At 27.7% G+C, this 17,392-nt stretch overlaps 5 protein-coding genes across 6 annotated transcripts; all 5 read right to left on the bottom strand.

The window, feature by feature from the left end:
• Positions 1–1,081: 1,081 nt before the first annotated feature.
• OCT59_001043 (uncharacterized protein) lies at positions 1,082–3,043 on the bottom strand. Its single transcript, XM_066139277.1, has one exon. It carries the CDS (start codon positions 2,872–2,874, stop codon positions 1,645–1,647), a length of 1,230 nt encoding a protein of 409 aa, XP_065988695.1. The 5' UTR covers positions 2,875–3,043; the 3' UTR covers positions 1,082–1,644.
• A 1,501-nt stretch (positions 3,044–4,544) lies between these two features.
• Positions 4,545–5,789, bottom strand: OCT59_001042 (uncharacterized protein; the record flags this gene model as incomplete). Of its 2 annotated transcripts, XM_066139274.1 has the most annotated exons (2): positions 4,946–4,966; positions 5,088–5,789. In XM_066139274.1, 2 exons carry the CDS (start codon positions 5,787–5,789, stop codon positions 4,946–4,948), a joined length of 723 nt encoding a protein of 240 aa, XP_065988694.1. The 2 variants fall into 2 exon arrangements, with proteins under 2 accessions (XP_025173290.2, XP_065988694.1); XM_025329301.2 differs by having other exon boundaries at positions 4,545–5,789.
• A 3,270-nt stretch (positions 5,790–9,059) lies between these two features.
• OCT59_001041 (uncharacterized protein) lies at positions 9,060–10,599 on the bottom strand (the record flags this gene model as incomplete). Its single annotated transcript, XM_025311276.2, has 1 exon — positions 9,060–10,599. The coding sequence occupies one exon, from the start codon at positions 10,597–10,599 to the stop codon at positions 9,202–9,204; it is 1,398 nt and encodes a 465-aa protein (XP_025173289.2). The 3' UTR covers positions 9,060–9,201.
• A 488-nt stretch (positions 10,600–11,087) lies between these two features.
• OCT59_001040 (uncharacterized protein) lies at positions 11,088–12,660 on the bottom strand. The gene has a single exon (XM_025333336.2). It carries the CDS (start codon positions 12,629–12,631, stop codon positions 11,219–11,221), a length of 1,413 nt encoding a protein of 470 aa, XP_025173288.1. The 5' UTR covers positions 12,632–12,660; the 3' UTR covers positions 11,088–11,218.
• A 344-nt stretch (positions 12,661–13,004) lies between these two features.
• OCT59_001039 (uncharacterized protein) lies at positions 13,005–14,411 on the bottom strand (the record flags this gene model as incomplete). Its single annotated transcript, XM_025330572.2, has 1 exon — positions 13,005–14,411. The coding sequence occupies one exon, from the start codon at positions 14,409–14,411 to the stop codon at positions 13,005–13,007; it is 1,407 nt and encodes a 468-aa protein (XP_025173287.1).
• Between the last annotated feature and the right edge of the window lie 2,981 nt (positions 14,412–17,392).

The following is a 17,392-nucleotide window of genomic DNA, read 5'->3' as shown; positions in this document are numbered from 1 at the left end:
GAACTTGTTTGATTATTCAATTTTAGCTTGTATAATTGATCATGATTATTTAATACGGCCATAAGAAAGATAGATTAATTTTGTGTTAATATAATCATATTTTGTATCGGCTGTAATAGATTTAAAATTAGTACCATATGTTGTTGGTTACAAATTTGAAAAATTTGTTTTTTTGATTCAGCATTCACTCCATAATAACACACCAAAAGTCAAAGTTATATCAATCTCCATATTTTGCGGCCACTGTACCTATGTACTATAGTACCCACAAAAAAAGAACTCTCATTTTTTACCGATCATTAATAATACTCGCATATTAATACCCACTTATTATATAATTCGATTAATAATAAAATCTCACGCAATGATGCAGTAAACCTCAATTAATTATTACAATTGTTAAACTGTGATTTCTACGGAAACGAAACATAATAAAGCAACGTAGTTTTCAATAAATTAAGTTAAACATTTTATTTTCATATGCAAAGAAGTCTTTACGCGCGAAGCACAGGTCAAACCTTCCGAAATTCGTACCATATTCGGATATTATGGTCCGTTATACGGTAGACGTTATTAACTTGTTAAATATATTATTATACGGAAATTCATAGTTTGTTATAGACCGATAATTTTATTCAATAGAACTTTATGTCAATAAGCACTTAAAATCAATTCGGATGGTATAATTCAATAGAATCAGCTAATATGTGAGTCTAGTGTTCCGAAAGGGTCGAGTCGGGTCGGGTTTTGAAGTGTACTCTAACTCGACCCGAGTGTTAAAGTAATACCCGATTTGACTTGACTCGATTATAGTCTGAATCGGATAACGCGGGTTCGACCTGTCAGCAGGTTGTATTTAATTATTTTAATATAAAAAAAGTTAAATTTTTAGTTAAAAATATAATAAAAAGATATGGGTCAAAGTAAAGGTATAACCCGACTCTACGCAGGCCGGATCGGTTCATGCGGGTTACGGGTCATCTCAGTAACCCGGGTTTGACCCGACCCTTTTGGAACACTAAATTATTCCTTATTTAAAGATTCTTCTTTAATTAATCCCGTATAACTGCGCAGATACATTACGTTGCCGTCATTGCCCTATGTAACAAGTACATCAGTACCAATTACGGAAATCTTGTATAAGTTTAATCTCCATTGCAGAATAATTGAAGTAAGAAAAGAAATTTGATTTTCATAACTTTCCTTCAACCATTATAAAGTAGTAATATATCAGCTAAAATTGCTCTATAATAATAGCTTCTCTTCATTTTTACATTTAATGAAAACCGTATTATAAAAGTTTGTGTCGTTTTATGATTTTTACCATTGAAAATTTCTAAGCTACAGGTGACTAATTTTTTCTGATTTTGATGATTTAACGACGGATAACAAAATTTTGCCGCATGTATTCTTCCTTAGCGTGATTTCAATAGAATAATTAATAAAACTAAAGATAGAAAATCTTGATTTTAAATTTATTTTAACGGTAAAACAGTGAAAGCAAATAGATAAATTTTATTTATATATCACATTTTAAAATATTAACTATTGCGGTAGCAAAGATATTAAAATTTAGGTTTCGCGAATTAATACAATAAATAAGCACTTAACAATTCCAAAGATATTGCAATACAAGCGTATGAATCAAATTTTTTGATGGGATTGAATTCGTAAACGACCTGGAAATTTTAATGATACTACCGGATAAAGTTTTGATGGTAAATTATTCCATTCTGATACCTCCGGATATTTTGTACCATTGACTGTAAAAGCACAAGTTCTTTTATTCATATTTAAATGAACAGTAATTTCTGTACCATCTCCAAATGATGGACAATATCCTGATGATCTCTTATCAGAATTATAACAATTACCACTGGAACCTAATACCCAACCAGTAGGTTGTTTTCCTGCCCAGGATTCATAACTAAAATTTTCTGATGAACATACTCCAACCCATATATAATTACAACTTTTCTCAACAATGACATCCCATTCAAAGATATTTTTATTTTCTAATATCATTCTAGCTCTAACACTTTGACTATTGAATTGATCCAATACACGTACAACTTTCTCATTATCTTCAATAATAAGTTTTGATCCGTGTGCTAATTCATCCCATCTATAAAATGGTATTCCCCGAGCGTCATTTAAGTCTGAATTATTCAATAGAGCTTTATGTCTATAAACACTTAAAATCAATTCGGTTGGAACAATTCCTAATGGTTCAATAAAATTAGCTAATATGTGAGTCTTAATTAGTCTAAAATCAATAAATTTAATTAAGGATTTCAATTCTTTAGCAACTTTTTGATGATCGGTAATGAATATCATGTTGTCTATTTTATGGGCTGAATTTTCTATCTGTTCTAAAGTTGGCAACCATTTCATAAGAGTTTCGTATGCATTATTGGAAACTTGTTTTGCTGCAAGAATAGCACAATATCGAAAAACTTCATATTCCGGGGTTGCAAATTGTATTTCTTTTTCATGTGTACAAAATAAAAGATATTGAAATGCCGCAATAGATAATCGGTTAAATTCAATGGTATTCAATGGAATAGTTGCTACAATTTCAACTAGTAAGTGTATAAAAGTATCATTTTCTGATAATGACCTTGTTTCCACAGCTTTTGATAATAATTCTGGTGAATAATTTTTTGCTAAATTAGAATTCTTAATTGTTTTCATAATAAAATCCTGAAGTTCCGGTAATTGAAAAAAATCTGCAGCGTACAAAGCTTCAATTATATTATCTCTCGTTAAAGATTCTTCATTAATTGATCCAGTATAAGTATATTCTAATACGATTTCCATTCCAGCGGAATTAATTTTTGGAAAAGAAATTTGATTTTCATAACTTTCCTTCATCCCATTATAAAGTAGTCTATCAAATACTTCGGATCTTGCTGCTAAAATTACTCTACAAGCGTGTAATTTCTAAATCGCTATACTTAGGATTATTTATTAGCAATCTTAAATCTTGTTCTAATGAATATCCTCTCGTCATTTTTAAAGAAAAATGTTTAAGGAAAAAAAAATACATATTTCAATAATTATATTTTGGAATTTATTTATGTGTAAGTTTGTAGCATGTTTCACTAGCTCCACGGAAAAAAATATTTCCGTATTTAGCTGCGCCTTTATTATATCGAAATGTAATTAATAGTTATTCGGCATCGATAGACTTTGCATGTCAAATAAAAAAAAATATTTTAAAAAAATTTTCAACCAAATTTATTATTTATTTATGCGACTTTTAAAATTTATATAAACAACGATCATTAATATATATATACTTTATGATTTCTTTATAAATTCGTTCATTATTAAAATTATATTTTCTGACTCTTGAGACGATACATGAAGCTTGGTTGAACTGTCATATAATTGACATTCTTGTTTTCATCACGAAAAAATAAATTTACAGACGTTCCCATAATGAAAAGTAAATAAAAACATAAATATAAATGAATAAATAATGTTTTCTATTTACAATGAGTAAGGAGAAATGGCAAATTTCGGTTTATTATAAGTTTAAAAATAAAAATTTAACACTAAATTCATAAATTTATAAACGATTTTTTTTTTTATAAAAAAAAAAATTTTATATCTACCGTTAAGAAGTCCGACGTATAACATGAATTTTATTTATAATCATATACTGTATTTTTCTTAAATAATATTGCCCCTGAGAATTACCCTTTTCGGACTTTAAACTGTGGGTTGTAGTATATAGGCGTAAAAATAACCAGTATAAATAAATAGCGCTTTTTATTTTGTTATATTGATGAACTAAATGGATTAAACTTTATTAAGATTAATTATACATGGCTCTATTAAATTAACAATATAATCTAACTTCCAATATTTAATATAAAATAATAAAAAAAAGGTTATGCTAAATGAGTACTATATACCTTAGAACGATCACTTCCACCAGGCAGATAAATAAAGCGCACCGGGAACACTAAATTGCATAAAAAAAAAATATTAGAGTAAAAATTATTCTTACTGAAATTTTTTTTTACAAAAAAAAAATTTTGAAGTCGCACAGTTGGTTTGATAAACGTCTTCAGTTTAAATCCGAATAGGATAATTCTCGAGGTAAAATTATTTATTTTCGGATTGTATAGGAATTCCGAAAATTTCGGAATTCTTCTTCGGAAAAATATTTTATTTATACCAAGGGTGCTACGACACTATACTCACTATACTATACAACATCGGTTAATAATCCATTTGAATGGAATGAAAACCATATTTTAAAATTGGTGTTGACCGTTGAAGATTTTCTAAGCCACAAGTGACTAATCTTTCCGGTTTTGACGTAAATTATAAATACTTAATCATGATTTTTAAATTTTCTTAAAAGTCTTATTTAGTAGTAAAATAATAAATAAAATTTATTTATAAATCACATTTTAGAATCTTTTCATCAATTAATTATATTAATTATTACGGTAGCAAGATATTGAATTTACTTCTGCGAATTAATTATCATAAATAAACACTTAACACTTCCAAAGAAAGTGTATGAATCAAATTTTTTGATGAGTTTGAATTCGTAAAAGACCTGGAAATTTTAATGATACTACCGGATAAAGTTTTGATGGCAAATTATTCCATCCTGATACTTCCGGATATTTTATACCATTGACTGTAAAAGCACAAGTTCTTTTATTCATATCTAAATGAACAGTAATTTTTGTACCGTCTTTAAATGATGAACAATATCCTATTGATGTACCAGAATTAAAACAATTACCACTAGAACCTAATACCCATCCCGTAGACTGACCTCCTGCCCAGGATTTATAATTAAAATTTTCTGATGAACATATACATTCTTTTTCATCCCAAACGTACATCGTTGGTATTCCTCGAATATAATTTAAGTTTGAGTTATTTGACCTTACTATGTCTCGATAAACATTTAAAATTATTTTTGAAGGGATAATTTCTAATGGATCAATAACATCGGTTAGAATCTGTCCTTTAATTCGCTTGAAATCAATAAATTCAACCAAAGGTTTCAATTCTTTAGCAACATTTTGATGATCAGTAATAAATTTATTTTTTACTTGAACTGAATTATCCATTTGCATTTGTTCTAAGGTAGGTAACAGTTTCATAAGAGTTGTATATGCATCATTAGAAACTTGTTTTGCTGCAAGAATAGCACGATATCGAAAAACTTCATATTCCGGTGTTGAAAAAGTCATTTCTTTTTCATATGTACAAGATAAAAGATATTTAAGACCGGCAATAGATAATCGACCAAATTCAATTGTATTTAGTGGAATAATTGCTACCGCTTCAACCAATAAATTCAATAGAACGTTATCTTCTGTTAATGGCATTTTTTCTGCAAATTTCGATAATAATTCTGGTGAATAATTTTCTGTAAGATTTTTTTTTAATGTATTTTTGAAAACTTTCATAATAAAATCCTGAAGGTCTGGTAATTGAAAATAATCAGCAGCGTAAAAAGATTCAATCATATTATCCTTTGTTAAAAATTCTTCTTTAATTGATCCTGTATAGGTATATTCTAATACGATTTCCATTCCAGCGGAATTAATTTTTGGAAAAGAAATTTGATTTTCATAACTTTCCTTCATCCCATTATAAAGTAGTCTCTCAAATACTTCGGATCTTGCTGCTAAAATTGCTCTACAACCGTATAATTTCTTTTCATTTTCACATAAAATTTCTAAATCGCTATATTTAGGATTATTTATTAACAATTTTAAATCTTGTTCTAATGAATATCCTCTCGTCATTTTTTAAAGAAAAATGTTTAAGAAAAAAATAATTCAATGTGGAATTTATTTATGTATAAGTTTGTATGATTATGTTTCACTATTTCTATGGGGAAAAATATTTCCGTTTTCCGTATTTAGCTGCGCTTTATTATTTTCTTTGCAGAAACTTTTAAAATCGAAACTATTGATATCGTAATTATCAAAACTTTATCATAGAACTTATCGTAAAGATTTAATACCATATCGTGACCAAATCTTGATTATAAGTTGATGCATATTAAATAGTCACCTGATTTAACCGGCTCGTGCAAAAATAGTATTGAAATCGAAAACATATAATAAATATATATTTAAATTATATTAAATGCATGTTTAAGTTATAGTAAACAAATATTAAAGTTGCAGTAAAGTTATAGTTTATTTTAAAGTTGATATATTATAAACTTTATTTTAGAAATATTAAATTTTTCTATCCTAAATCTAATCATAAGAATTATTCTAATCTATAAATAAAACTAATTGTTCAATAAACATAGATATAAATTTTCCTATAATGTTAAATGTCCTCTTAACTCTATTAATAACATTATTTTCAAAATTTTCGAAACTTACTAGAATTCTGGTATTCCTATATTGGAAGCCATTCCTCTAAAAAAAAAAATAAATGAAAATAAATAAATAAAGGTTATTACGTATTAAAATGTTTTTTAAAAAAGAAAGTCTTTGAAAGTATTCTGAAACATACCTCCGGGTTCCGGTAACAAAGGTGGGGCTGGTGGTGTCTTATGAAAGAGATGAACAAAAATTTTATTAAAATATCTTTTTAAATTTAGTACTAGTTTCGAAATTATTTTGAAACTCACATTTATCTTTCATAATTCCATTGTGAAGTTCTAAAATTTTCGCTTCTTGGTACTCATTTTTAATCCGACTTGGTTTACGAAATCCCTAAGCTTAGAAAAGGTACCTCATCGATATCTAAAAAAGAAAAAAATGAAACGTTAGTAAAACGTTTCACATTTAAAAAATCCTCCCATCGAAATCTCGTCCCCCCCGTCTAGAAAAGTCACCTAAAATAAAAGAATTAAATTCGAAAAACATATAACCTCGATTTTCTTTCCCATGTGCGTCTAAAAAAAGATAAAATTTGAAAGTTCGTTAGGATAATTATCAAAAATGAAATCCCACGCGTCCAAAGAGACCCGAAGAACTACCTGAAAAAAAACGAACTGTTATTGACCGTTCATTAAAATAAATTAAAGAAAAAAATTTTTTCTAAAACTTACAAAATGTCAGAGGGAGCCGCCTAAAAAAAAAGTCTTTTTTAAATAAAATACGAGAGAAGAAAGAAAGGATGAGGGAAGAAAACCGAGATTTATCTTTTTTAAAAAAAATTAAAATATGACGTTAAAAAAACCGTAAAGAAAAGTAATTTTTTTTTAAGCAAATTATAAAACAATTTTTTAAAAAAAAAAGATACAAAACAATGAAGGGGAGAAGGAATGAAGAGAAAAATGAAGGAAAGGAATGGGGGAAAATGAAAGGTAAAGAGCGAAAGGAAAGATTTTCGTTGGTTTATACTAATGATTATCATTTTATAATATTACTTGTATCACATGATACATAAGGCTATTTCCGATGTCATAGATTAATTTTCACGAGCGTCCTTATCCTAGACCCCCGGTTCAGGTTTCTTATTCTAGACCCCCGGGGTTCAGGCTTCTTATCCTAGACCCTCCTTAAATATGATTGGTTTAATCAGCCACCGAAATCCATTGGACAAGACTTATTTTTGCATAACATTTATCTTAGAAAATTTTTCACGATGTACTGCGTAACATTTTTATCAGCATAAATTTTTTTTTATAATATATACATTAATACGCGCGTAACATTTTTATCTTAGAAATTTTCATAAATTTTTTTATAATACTTATACGCTAATACGCGCGTAACATTTATAGAAATTTTTCGAGATTTTTAAATTAATTTTTTTATTAAAGCAATATTTCACAACGAGATACGAAGTATGAGCATTTTTCTTGGAATATTTTATGACAAAAAATTAAACTAAACCAAATATTAGAAGTGTTTATCAAATATTTGACAACTGGGTAAAGAATTATCTATTATATTATTATTTATTCTCTCCTTACAAAATAACCTTGTATTAAAAAAAATACCATTATTACTTATTAAAGTGAAAATATTTCACAAATTTCCATTGAAATTTTGTAAATACGAGTATTCAAACAATTTTATTTTCAACATACCAACCAAAGCCAATTAATTTAATCAGAATGCTAAAATTATACCATGAAAATCTACAAAAAGCACGTACATGTTAGTAAAATCACAAACTTTAGTTGAAAAAAGTTTCAAACAATACATACCGTAATAATTTAATCCAAAACTCAAAGAAACCAGAATAAACTTACCTATTGCAAGTGTTAAAGCGTAATTATTAGAGAAAGAACACTTTGTATTTATTAGATTTAAAATTTTTGATAAAAAAGATTTTTTATTGTTCTAATAAACACTATTATGAAAATAATGGTAATAAAAAATATTTATTATAAAAAAAAAGAAAAATAATTTGTGTAGAAAAAAATAATATAAAGAAAAAAACCAAATGAAAGAGCAGGTAAGAAAGAGAGTGAGCGTAGCGTTTATTTCGTGTGAAAAAAAAAAATGGTGGTAAATAAACAAATGAGGCTGATAATGATCAGCTGTGCCACAAGGTCTAAGATAAGAGGTCTGGACCCCCAGGTCTAGGATAAGAAGCCTAAACCCCCGGTCTAGGTTAAGTTTTCTCAATTTTCACTACTAATTTTCGATGTTATTTACCACCTATTTAATAGCATTTTACAACTTCATAAAGATGACAATTTCACGAGACATGTCGTCACATATCGTTGTGATTTGATGGCGATTTCTTAACTGCATGGTAACAAATCACGGGTTTCTAATCTATCAATATTTCGGATCCTGTTACTAAAAATTGCTCTGTAACCATATAATCTTTCTCTATTTTTACATAAATCTATAAAATCTCTAAATAACTATGCTTTGAATTATTTAATAATCTCTTTTCTAATGAAATCTTCTCATCGATTTTGTAAAATTTTTTTAATTAAACCCGTTTTAATCAAAGCTACAAGTGACTACTAATCTTTTCCGGTATTGACGATTTAAACGTGATTTTAGAGTAAATTATAAATATGAAAGAAGGAAACTTATTCATGATTTTTAAAATTTCTTGAAAATCTTAATTTAATAGTAAAAATAAATAATAAATTTTATTAATAAATCACATTTTAGAATTTTTTCATCAATTAACTATTGCGGTAGTAGCAAAGATATTGAAATTTCGTTCTGCGAATTAATTATCATAAATTCCAAAGATATTTCAATACAACTACTGTATGAATCAAATTTTTTTATGAGTTTGAATTCGTAAACGACCTGGAAATCTTAATGATACTACAGGATAAAGTTTTGATGGTAAATTATTCCATCCTGATACTTCCGGATATTTTGTACCATTGACTGTAAAAGCGCAAGTTCTTTTATTCGTATCTAAATGAATAGTAATTTTTGTACCATCTCCAAATGGCGGACAATAATTTCTTGATATAATTTTACAACATTCACCATTGGAACCTAATACCCATCCAGTAGACTGGCCTCCTGCCCAGGATTTATAATTAAAATTTTCTGATGAACATATTCCGACCCAAATATAATTACAACTTTTTTCAACAATGACATCCCATTCAAAAATGCCCTTATTTAATGCCATTTTACCTCTAACGCTTTGTTGTGAGTTACATTTATTTGGTGCTTGTACGACTTTTCCATTATCCTCAATAATAAGATTTGACCCACATGCTTTTTCATCCCAAACGTACATCGTTGGTATTCCTCGAATATAATTTAAGTTTGAATTATTTAACCTTACTATGTCTCGATAAACATTTAAAATTATTTTAGAAGGGATAATTTCTAATGGATCAATAACATCGGTTAAAATCTGTCCTTCAATTCGCTTGAAATCAATAAATTCAACCAAATGTTCCAATTCTTTAGCAACATTTTGATGATCGGTAATAATTTTATTTTTTACTTGAACTGAATTATCCATTTGCATTTGTTCTAAGGTAGGTAACCGTTTCAAAAGAGTTGTATATGCGTCATTAGAAACTCGTTTTGCTGCAAGAATAGCACAATATCGAAAAACTTCATATTCCGGTGTTGAAAAAGTCATTTCTTTTTCATATGTACAAGATAAAAGATATTTAAGACCGGCAATAGACAATCGACCAAATTCAATTGTATTTAATGGAATAATTGCTACCGCTTCAACCAATAAATTTAATAGAATGTTATCTTCTATTAATGGCATTTTTTCTGCAAATTTCGATAATAATTCTGGTGAATAATTTTCTGTAAGATTTTTTTTTAATGTATTTTTGAAAACTTTCATAATAAAATCCTGAAGGTCTGGTAATTGAAAATAGTCAGCAGCGTAAAAAGATTCAATTATATTATCCTTTGTTAAAAATTCTTCTTTAATTGATCCTGTATAGGTATATTCTAATACGATTTCCATTCCAGCGGAATTAATTTTTGGAAAAGAAATTTGATTTTCATAACTTTCCTTCATCCCATTATAAAGTAAACTTTCAAATACTTCGGATCTTGCTGCTAAAATTGCTCTACAAGCGTGCAATTTCTTTTCGTCTTCACATAAAATTTCTAAATCGCTATATTTAGGATTATTTATTAACAATTTTAAATCTTGTTCTAATGAATACCCTCTCGTCATTTTTTAAAGAAAATGTTTAAGAAAAAAATACGTTGTTCAATGTGGGGAATTTATTTATGTATAAGTTTGTACTATGTTTCATTATCCCTATGGGGAAAAATATTTCCGTTTTCCGTATTTAGCTGCGCCTTCTTTGGAACTCGAATGTTTTTAATAAAATTTTAATATAACGCAGAATAGTTGGTTCTAATCTATCAATACTTAGGATCCTGCTGCTAAAATTGCTCTTTAACCATAACTTTCCTTTATTTTTACATAAAATCTCTAAATAGCTATACTTTGGATTATTTAATAATCTTTTTTTTAATGAAATCCTCTTATCGTTTTGTAAAATTTTTTTTTTTCAATAAACTTTGACGATTTTACGGCGACAAATTTTACCGTATACAGTATATTTTCCTTTTGAATGTAAGCGTTGATTTTAAATTATTAAAACGAAAGATGGTAGAAACTTATTCATGATTTTAAATTTCTTGAAGTCTTAATTTAGCAAGAAAAATAAATAAATAATTTTATTTATAAATCCCATTGTAAAATTTCTTACAGTACGTTCTGCGAATTAATTGTTTAAATAAATAAACACAACAATTCCAAAGATATTTCAATACATGTGTATAAATCAAATTTTTTGATGAGATTGAATTCGTAAACGACCTGGAAATTTTAATGATACTACCGGATAAAGTTTTGATGGTAAATTATTCCATTCTGGTACCTCCGGATATTTTGTACCATTAACTGTAAAAGCACAGGTTCTTTTAATCATATTTAAATGAACAGTAATTTTTGTACCATCTCCAAATGGCGGACAATATCCTATTGATTTATTATCAGAATTATAACAATTACCACTGGAACCTAATATCCAACTAGTAGATTGTTTTCCTGTCCAGGATTCATAATCAAAATTTTCTGATGAACATATTCCAACCCAAGAATAACCACAATCATTTTCGATAATGACATCCCATTCGAAGATTCTTTTATCTTTTAATATTACTTTAGCACTAACACTTTGGCTATTGAATTTAAGAGCATCCAATGAACGTACAACTTTTCCATTACCCTCAATAATAAGGCTTGATCCACACGCCGATTCATCCCAGGCAAGAAGAGATTCATTAAATCTATAAAATGATATTCCTCGATTATCATTTAAGTCTGAATTATTCAATAGAGCTTTATGTCTATAAACACTTAAAACCAATTCGGTCGGAACAATTCCTAGTGGTTCAATAAAATCAGCTAATATGTGAGTCTTAATTAGTCTAAAATCAATAAATTTAATTAAAGGTTCCAATTCTTTAGCAACTTTTTGATGATCAATAATGGATTTGTTGTCGATTTTATGGACTGAATTTTCTATCTGTTCTAAGGTTGGCAACCATTCCATAAGAGTTTTGTATGCATCATTGGAAACTTGTTTTGCTGTAAGAATAGCACAATATCGAAAAACTTCATATTCTGAGGTTGCAAATGTTGTTTCTTTTTCATGTGTACGAAATAAAAGATACTGTAATGCCGCAATAGATAATCGATTAAATTCAATAGTATTTAATGGAATAGCCGCTACAGCTTCAACCAGTAAATTTAGAAAAATATTATCTTCTGATAATGGCATTATATTTACAACTTTTGATAATAATTCTGGTGAATAATTTTTTACGAAATTAGAATTCTTAATTGTTTTCATAATAAAATCATGAAGTTCTGTTAATTGAAAAAAATCTGAAGCATACAAAGCTTCAATTATATTATCTCTTGTAAAAGATTTTTTTTTAACTGATCCAGTATAAATATATTCTAATATAATCTCCATTCCAGCTGAATTAATTTTTGGAAAAGAAATCAGGTTTTCATAAGTTTCCTTCATTCCATTATAAAGTAAACCATCAAATACTTCGGACCTTGCTGCTAAAATTGCTCTACAAGCGTGTAATTTCTTTCCATCTTCACATAAAATTTCTAAATCGCTATACTTTGAATTATTTATTAATAATTTTAAATCTTGTTCTAGTGAATATCCTCTCATCCTTTTTTAAGAAAATGTTTGGGAAAAAAATACGGTTTTCTATGGTGAGAATTTTTTTCCGTATTTAGCTGCGCCTTTATTATGTATCCCATGATTAGGATCTTCCATTGATTTTCTAAGCCACAAATGACTAATCTTTTCCGGTTTTGACGATTTTATGACGATAAATTTTACCGCATAAAGTATATTCTTCCTTTTTGAATGTAAGCGTTGATTTTAGATTATTAATACGAAAGTTGGAAACTTTCGTGATTTATAAATTTTCTCCAAAGTCATTTTTAACGTAAAAAATGAATTTATTTATAGATTATTAAAGTTTTAATAGTTGTTATCAGTTAACTATTTACTTTAATAACGAATATTCAAGAATATCTCAAGATGGTTCAGATTTTTGATGAGATTGAATTCTTAAACGACCAGGATAATATAATGATGCTACCGGATAAAGTTTTGATGGTAAATTATTCCATTCTGATACCTCCGGATATTTTATACCATTAACTGTAAAAGCACAAGTTCTTTTATCCATATCTAAATGAACAGTAATTTTTGTACCACCTCCAAATGATGGACAATAATTTGATCTATTATGAGAATTATAACAATAACCACTGGAACCTAATACCCAACCAGTAGGTTGTTTTCCTGCAAAGGTTTCATAATTAAAATTTTCTGATGAACATATTCCAACCCAAGTATAATCACAATATTTTTCAACAATAACGTCCCATTCAAAGATACCTTTATTTTCTAATTTCATTTTACCTCTAATACTTTGATGTAGATCACAATCATTTGATGCATGTATGATTTTTCTATTTTCCTCTATAATAAGTTTTGATCCACATGCTGTTTCATCCCACATAATATCAAATGGTATTCCACGAATATTATTATAATCAGAAATATTTGATTTAGTTTTATGACGATAGACATTTAAAATGATTTCAGGTGGAATAATTTCTAATGGTTCGATAATATCAACTAATATATGACCTTTGATCCGTCTAAATTCAATAAATTTAACCAAAGGTTCCAATTCTTTAGCGACTATTTGACGATTGATAATATATTTATATTCTGATTTTATTGAATCCTTTATTAAATCTAAGGTTGGTAAACGTTCCATAAGAGTTTTATATGCGTCATTAGAAACTTGTTTTGCTGCAAGAATAGCACAATATCGAAAAACTTCATATTCTGGTGTCGCGAAAGGTATTTCTTTTTCATGTGTACGAAATAAAAGATATTCAAGACCTGCAATAGACAATCGACCAAATTCAATAGTATTTAATGGAATAATTGCTACTGATTCAACCAATAAATTAAGAAGAATATTATCTTCAGTTAATGGTATTATTTCAACAACTTTAGAAAATAATTCCGGTGAATAATTATCTGTATAATTTTTTCTTAAGGTATTTTTAAGAGTTGTCATAATAAAATCTTGAAGTTCTAATAATTGAAAATAATCCGCAGCATACAAAGCTTCAATTATATTATCTTTTGTTAAATATTCTTCTTTAATTGATCCAGTATAAGTATGTTCTAATATAATCTCCATCGCAGAATAATTGATCGTAGGAAAAGAAATTTGATTTTCATAACTTTCTTTCATCCCATTATAAAGTAATCCATCAAATACATGGGATCTTGCTGCTAAAATCGCTCTACAACCATATAATTTTTCTTCATTTTTACATAAAATCTCTATATCGCTATACTTTGGATTATTTAATAATAATCTTAAATCATTTTCTAATGAATATCCTCTCGTCATTTTTATGAATTTTTTGAAATTTTTTCTTTGTAATGAAACAAAAGTTTGAAATTTCTATTACCTATACTTTTTCCTATTAAAATCATGTTTATATTCAAAAAGGGAAGGTGACAATTGTAATCAAACAAACTGATCATAAAATTAGTCATTTATGGTTTAGAAAGATCAACAAGGATACAAACTAAATATGTTGTGTTATAATTTAAATAATTAATTATGTGGCATATACACAAGTGAAAAAAAAATTATTCGCAAAATAAACAGTTCATGCACTGATTTCCGAATAATTTTGGTTGACCAGCTCATTTTTATGTATACGGGGGAATCAAGAAATCGAAAAATCTGATCATTAATTCAAATTAATCGTAAAATTAATCTTTTATATAAAAAGGTAAGTCTTGAAAAAAGAGGGAAGTCTGGGAAATCTCGTGATTTATGATCTGTACACTTTTTTGAAAACGGCGTATAACAATGAATAAATTGTTATAATTATGTTGGACCCTTTTATATTGGCAAATTCTTCATAGACTCTTTCAGGCCAGAAATGACGTAATTTAAATTTTAGGATTTTTGACCCCCTCCCCCTATGTCATCATTCATTTTAGGAAATGTAAAATTTCTGGCTAGAATTATATTAACTACAAGTGTCTAAAAATGGAAGGTGTGTAACATCAACATGTCCCACTTTTGGGAAATGACGTCATTTCTGGCCATCCCCTTAATAATCTATATAATTAAAAAAATTCATGTGTAACCGGTAACGTTTAGATTAATCTGCATAAATATTACTGAATTGTGATTCGTCTGCGCGTATGGGCTGATTTTTGGAAGGCTAATCATTCGACGCACCTGACACACCTCGTTTGACATAGGTTGATGATTATTATGATTTGAATAATTTGATTGGCTGTAGGGTCACGTGTACGTTCAGAACATTCAATCGCTGCTGCGGTTGATCGCATCATCCACCTTTTTTCGGTCACTTTTGAAGATCGGATCTTTTTTTTAATATTATTCTTTTTTCGGTTAACCGAAATTTTTAATAATTTTTAATATTTTTATTCCAGTTTTTTTGAAATTTTTCATTTATTTTTATACATATTTTTTTTATGAATTTTTATCTTATTTAAATATTTTATTGTTATATTCAGCGTGAAAAATCTATTGTAATTTAGCCGGGTTTTCCGGTAAATTTTTGATAAATCCGGTAAAATTTTATGATCCCGGCCAGATTTCCGGTATATTTTAAAAATAAATTAAGATATTTTTAATTCTGGTCATATTCCTGTTGAAAAAATAAATTTCCGGAATTGTTATGCTTTGCCGGTAAAATTCCGAAATTTTTGCAAACTTTTTTTTCACGCTGATTATATTGATTTAAACTCATTTAATTCTGTTGCAACGCAACAGGTTACAGCTAGTTATTTGACAATAATTTTAAAGTTGTATGACGAAAATGTTATTAAATAACCGAAACAATTTTGGGTGACGTCACCCAACAAATACTTACGAAGTAATTTAAATGTGGCAAAGTAAAAAACTTATTCGGAGCCTCTAATCTTACTTATCCCAACCGAATTTTTGAAATGATATTGAAAATGAACTAATATTTTCATTACTTTACCTTTTTATGTGCTTTTCCGATTATTATTCTACTAAAGCTAAAGATATATCGTAAAGTTATTTTGATTTACACTGTATATCGGGACTGTTTCAATTTTATTAAATAAACGATATTATTTTAATAATTCTAAACTGTAGTTTTTATAATAAATTTTTGTTTAGTGATCACATTATCAAGTATACAATATTCATTTTAACATGAAAAAATCAAAAAAAAAAATTCCGCAGAAAAATTCAAAAAATTTTGCTCTCGGTCGGGGAATTGAACCCCGGTCTCCCGCGTGCTGGATACCCTGACAGGCGGGGATACTAACCACTATACTAACCGAGACTTGATTGTTGTAAACTCTCAAAATTTTAAATACTTATTCATATTATTTTAAGTAATCCGGTTTACTCCTGTTTGCTCTTAGAATATTATGCCGCAGCAAATCATTATATGATGAGCGAAAAAAAAAACTAAAATTTTAAAATAAACATTTTGTATAAATATCCATGTGTATACATATATTTTTTTATAATATTGATGAATTAACGCTTTCGTGGATTTTATTGATATTGAATAAATATGCCGCAGTAAATCATTTTTTTTTTAATGAATGTGACAAATTCCCAAATTCCGAAGAAGAAAAAAAAACTAAAATTTCAAAAGAAATAAAAATGTACGTAATAAATAATTTACATGTATGGGTATACGGGAAAAAATGATGTATATCATCATATAAAGAGACGCATAAATGATAAAGTTGATAAACTTTCCCCACGTTAAATTTCCAAAAAATGAGGAGACACAATATTGACCGATAATCCGATATATTATTACTTATATCCTTTCGATGAAATTAAAAAAAATGTTTGTTAATTGAAGTTTTACGAGATCAAAAAAAATATTTGTTTTTTTAAACTTTGTCGAACAGATGGTATATATTAAGTCATTTAAATTAAGAGAAGTAATGAAGTTATTCTTATGTTAACCAATTATTTAAATTTTTTTTCACGCATTTCTATAATTTATACTGATGCGAATATTATTGGATTTCGTAACAATATATTGTAGCGTTATTTAGTAGTAAGCATAATAAATATGATGTACTATACGAATTATAAAAAAAAATTATTTACACTTCACTCCCAACCCGCTAAAATTTCTTATAGGGTTCCCCCTTTTCAAAAAATTCTCTTCCGACTATTGCGAAAGATGATGCGATTGGGAAGTTTGCAAACAGCAAACAACTGGCTTCAGATAAAATCCTCACTAGCGCAGTTATTACCCATGCACAAAGATGTAGAAATCAAAAATGTTATGAAATTTCTTGGTCTATTTATATTATTTTTAGAATTTATGGCAAAGTGAACTT

This window comes from Rhizophagus irregularis, chromosome 1 (assembly GCF_026210795.1).
Source record: "Rhizophagus irregularis chromosome 1, complete sequence".
Lineage (NCBI taxonomy): Eukaryota > Fungi > Glomeromycota > Glomeromycetes > Glomerales > Glomeraceae > Rhizophagus > Rhizophagus irregularis.
Note: the sequence above shows the minus strand (reverse complement) of the source record. Positions and strands in the feature narration are given on the sequence as shown.